The sequence below is a fragment of the Acanthisitta chloris genome, unplaced genomic scaffold (assembly GCF_000695815.1).
Source record: "Acanthisitta chloris isolate BGI_N310 unplaced genomic scaffold, ASM69581v1 scaffold45772, whole genome shotgun sequence".
NCBI lineage: Eukaryota > Metazoa > Chordata > Aves > Passeriformes > Acanthisittidae > Acanthisitta > Acanthisitta chloris.
This window is the reverse complement of record NW_008659598.1, coordinates 2,339-6,364: the sequence shown is the minus strand read 5'-3', so window position 1 is coordinate 6,364 and position 4,026 is coordinate 2,339. Positions and strand designations below refer to the sequence as shown.

The window sequence follows — 4,026 nt, the reverse complement described above, 5'->3', positions numbered from 1 at the left end:
TAAATCCAGCAAGTGCTCTTTACTGGGCTCGCTCCCCTCTGGCTTGCCTTGCAGGTGACCAAGGCAGTGCGAGCCGGAGAGGTGGATGCCAAGACCCGCCGGCAGATCTTTGACGCGATCGGCTTCACGCTGCCCGCGCGCCTGCTGAGCTCGGGGCAGCCCCCAGCCGGGTGCCCCCCGCACACCTTCCGCGCGCTGGGCCTGACACTGCTGGCCTGTTTCTGCACCGACCCGCAGCTCGCCGCCCACTCCCAGCTCCTCAGCAAAATCCACACCTTCAACCAGGTCCTGCTGTCCCCCTGCGACCCGGACGGCGCGTCCATGGTGGACGACGTGTACCAGTGTCTGAGCGCTGTCCTGGCCACTGCCAGGGGCCCCAGGGAGTTGGTGACCAGAGGGACAGTGTCTGCTCTCTGCCAGGCATACCTGAGTGGCACTCACGGCTCTGACCGTGCCCTGGCACTGCTGGTGGGGCTGTTGGCTGCAGCAGAGAACAAGTGTTGGCAGAGAGATGCTCCACAGCTCCTGGCTGTGCTCGGCAAGCTCTCCGATGATTTCCTCAAGGCTGAAGACATGACCAAATTTGAGCTGTGTGAGGTTCTGCCTCGCTTCATCCCACTGTCACCTCTGCTTACGCAGGACCCACAGGGCTCCGAGTGCCTCGGCAGACTTTACAAAGGGCTGGGTGACATTTTGGGCAGCAAGCTGAGCCAGTCCCAGCGAGACCCTGCTCTCAAGCTCGCTGCCAGCCTCGTGCAGGCCTGTGGGGCAGAGTGGATCCCAGCAGGGAGTGCTGGCAGCAAGTTCCTGGCCTTGCTGGTGAACTTGGCTTGTGTGGAGGTCCGGCTGACCCTGGAGGAGCCAGACCCCGTGGAGGTGGAGGGCAAGAAAGAAGTGGTGACGGCCTGTTATGTCCTTATGGAGATGGGGATCCAGGAGTGCCTGAGGGAAGAGAACCCACTGCTGGATGAGGGGCAGAAGATGCAGCTCATGAGGATTATGGAGGAGGCATTTGGAGCTGTAATTTTCCACCTGAGACAGGTAATGGAAGGCTTTTAATGAGGAGCAGGGTTTGGGGGTGTCTCTGCATATTGCCTCTTGGTCCACTGTGGTTTCCAGGCCTGTGACAGTTTGATGTACAGAGACCCCAACATGTCATTTTGGTGCTTTCTTCATGCAGGTTAAACAGGAGGAGCTGCAAGATCCTTTCATATTTGCCTCCGTTCGAGTCCTTGGAGCCTGGATGGCAGAAGAGACCTCCTCCCTCAAGCAGGAAATCTGTGAGCTCTTGCCTTGGCTTGTTCATTACACCAGGAAGCTTTTCCAGGAGGGCAGCTCAGCTCCAAGCCTCCTCCAGGCAGAGCTGGTCAGCACTGAGGGCTCTGCCTTACCCCTGGATGCTCTGAGGTGAGTATTTTAAGCACAGAATTGATGCATTTTAGCACACACCTGCTCAAACATTTTTCTATTGTCCATCTCCCTGTAGCACCAATTCCGTGGGGATTTTTCACCCAGGTGGATGTAAAAGCAGGTCTTAGACCCATTCTACCTCATGCTCCCAATTTCTTTCCCCTTCCAGGTTTCTGCTCCCTGGCTTTTGCCATCTGACAGCAGAGGACAGGCCCCGGGACATCCTCATCTCCGAGGGGGCACCAGCACTGCTCTGTGAGTACTTCCTCCAGCAGTGGGAGGTGCTGAGCTCCGAGTCCACAGCCCCAGAGCTGCTGACCAGCACTGAAATGAGCCTGCAGACCCTGTGTGGGATTTTCCTTAACCTGGTGGTGACTGCTCCAGACCTGGTCAGGTAACAGAGCTGTGGGAGCTGGCTCTGGGGGTGTCAGTGGGAGGAAAGAGGATGCCCTGTACAGTGAGCTTAAGGATCTCTTAACACACTACACTGAAAAAGGATGTTCCTGTTTCCCAGTTTCATCACATTTTTGGTGCTGTAGTTAACCTTGACATTTTCAGGTACTTCTGGCTCTGCTCAGGAAATGTGTCTCAGGGTTTGCTTTTCTCTCTAGGCAAGACAAAACCTTTTCCTCCTTGATGGAGGTGTTGCTGAAGTCTCTTCCAGTTCTGCTGCCCCAGGAACATCACTTGGTTCTGGCAGCAAATGTTACCACTCTGGGCCTGATGATGAGCAGGATCCTCACAGGGTCAGCAGGTAAGAGGAATTCTGTTGCAAAGCCCACGTTGTGCAGAATGGGCAGAGACCAGGACCTGGGTGGCTGAAAAAGCAAAGAGAAGGGAATCAGGTCCAGTTTCTGCCATTGAAAAAGTGACAAAACCAAAAATCTGGAACAGCAAGGAATATGCAGAACTGATGCACTGGGATTAAGGGATTTCTAGGGCCGGAGTACGTTGTCCTGCTCTCCCTGCAAGTCCCACTGCACACAGACCCACCACAGGGCCATCCTTTGGCCAGGCAAGCTCTGTATGGTGTCATCGTTTCCTTTTCCTTCCAGCTCTCCAAAGGACACATTCTGCCAAGGAGTTTTTCAGAGCAGCCATTCGCTTCCTCTCCCAGGCCCACACGGCCGAGGCAGACCCCAGCAGGGATGGCCTGGCCGTGGCTGTGTCACCTGCCTACAGGAGTGCCTGGGATGACATCCGTGAGCTCTGGTTCCTGGGGATGCAGGCCCTGGCAGGCTGCATCCCCCTCCTGCCCTGGCTGCCGCGCACCGTGCTCCGGGCGCGCTGGCTGGAAGGCATCTCGGAGCTGCTGTCCCGCGTGGCTCCAGCCTCTGTGGATTTTGAGCTCATTGCTGCTTTCCAGGCAGTGCTGGTGGAGCTGGCCAGAGCCTCTGAGCCATGCAGGGATGTGATCCTGTCCCACCACGGCTCGGAGTGGGCCAACCTGTACGGCATGGCAGCACTGGAGCAGTGCCTGGGCAGACAGTGAGGAGCAGCAGCATTCCACGTGGGAGGTGGAGGCAGACACCTGCACGAGGTCCTGTCAGTGCTTCTCATGCACCCCTTGGTGCCAGGAGGGGACAAAACATTTAAATGAACAGCTGGAGTGATGCAGCAGAGCCTGGCACTGTCCACACCCTGATGTGCAGAACTGCTGCTGCCTCAGAACGTTTCACCATGGCCCTGCTTGACCTGTTGTCAATGTTTTTCTGTGAAAACAGTTATTAAAGACATTTTCTGTGGCTCTGTTTTTCCAACTCCACAGTGCTGGGATTTTTCCCTGCCCAGGGCCCTGAGAGGTCAACTGCTCCTCCCATTCACAGTCAGAATTTTGTCACATTAGGTTATCACCTTGTTTCTCTCACAGGCCTGCACAGGTTAGTAAATAACTCAGCACTACAAGAAGAACCCTGCAAAAGGCAGGAATGGGAAAAGCTTTAGGAGTTACTGGTAGCAGTGAGAATAACTCCCTGTGACTGGATGCTGTTCTGCAGGATGATTCCCCATTTATACCTACAGCTGGTACTGTCATCCCAAATTCACACCCTCTCAGCACCACTTGCTGTTACCTGTTCTTCCCGGCAAAACACCTGCACAAAGCACATCCATTTGTATTTCCTCCCTCTCACTGCAGGGATGGGATGTACAGGGCAAGTTTTTCCACTCTGGCAAAGTGAGGGGTTCAACCTGCAAAGGGAGTTCCACCTGCCTTGGCTCTCTTTAGGTTGTGAAAGCCAAAATGAGTGAATTCCCCCCTTGCTGACTCCCCACAGACCAAGGAATACTTTGCTTTATGGAAGAGGAAGGCCACGTGTACCATGGAAGTAAATCCCTTGTAGCTTTTGCAGCTTGGGCTGCCAACTCCTGGGTTCCATGTTATCCGAGGAGCACTCCCAGAAGGAGCAGCTGGACAGGGTGGATGCTCGAGGCTCTCTCCGTCCGAGCGGAGCTCCCTACTCCCGTTTTTCCACCAGGTGTCAGCCGAGGAGTTCTCTGGGAGCTGCAGCCTCGCCGGGCCCAGCTCTGCTGCCAGACAAGGCGCTGAGCAAACCTCGTTCTGGGGGCTGAGGAATCGCCTGCTCGAGGGCACATGAAGCCCGGAGTCAGGACGAG

At 55.7% G+C, this 4,026-nt stretch overlaps 1 protein-coding gene across 1 annotated transcript; it reads left to right on the top strand.

The window, feature by feature from the left end:
- Positions 1-54: 54 nt before the first annotated feature.
- NCDN (neurochondrin) lies at positions 55-2,902 on the top strand (the record flags this gene model as incomplete). Its single annotated transcript, XM_009069433.1, has 5 exons — positions 55-1,041; positions 1,181-1,407; positions 1,580-1,804; positions 2,022-2,164; positions 2,466-2,902. Coding segments are annotated over 5 exons (2,019 nt in total), but the record flags the coding sequence as incomplete, so codon positions are not given.
- Positions 2,903-4,026: the final 1,124 nt, after the last annotated feature.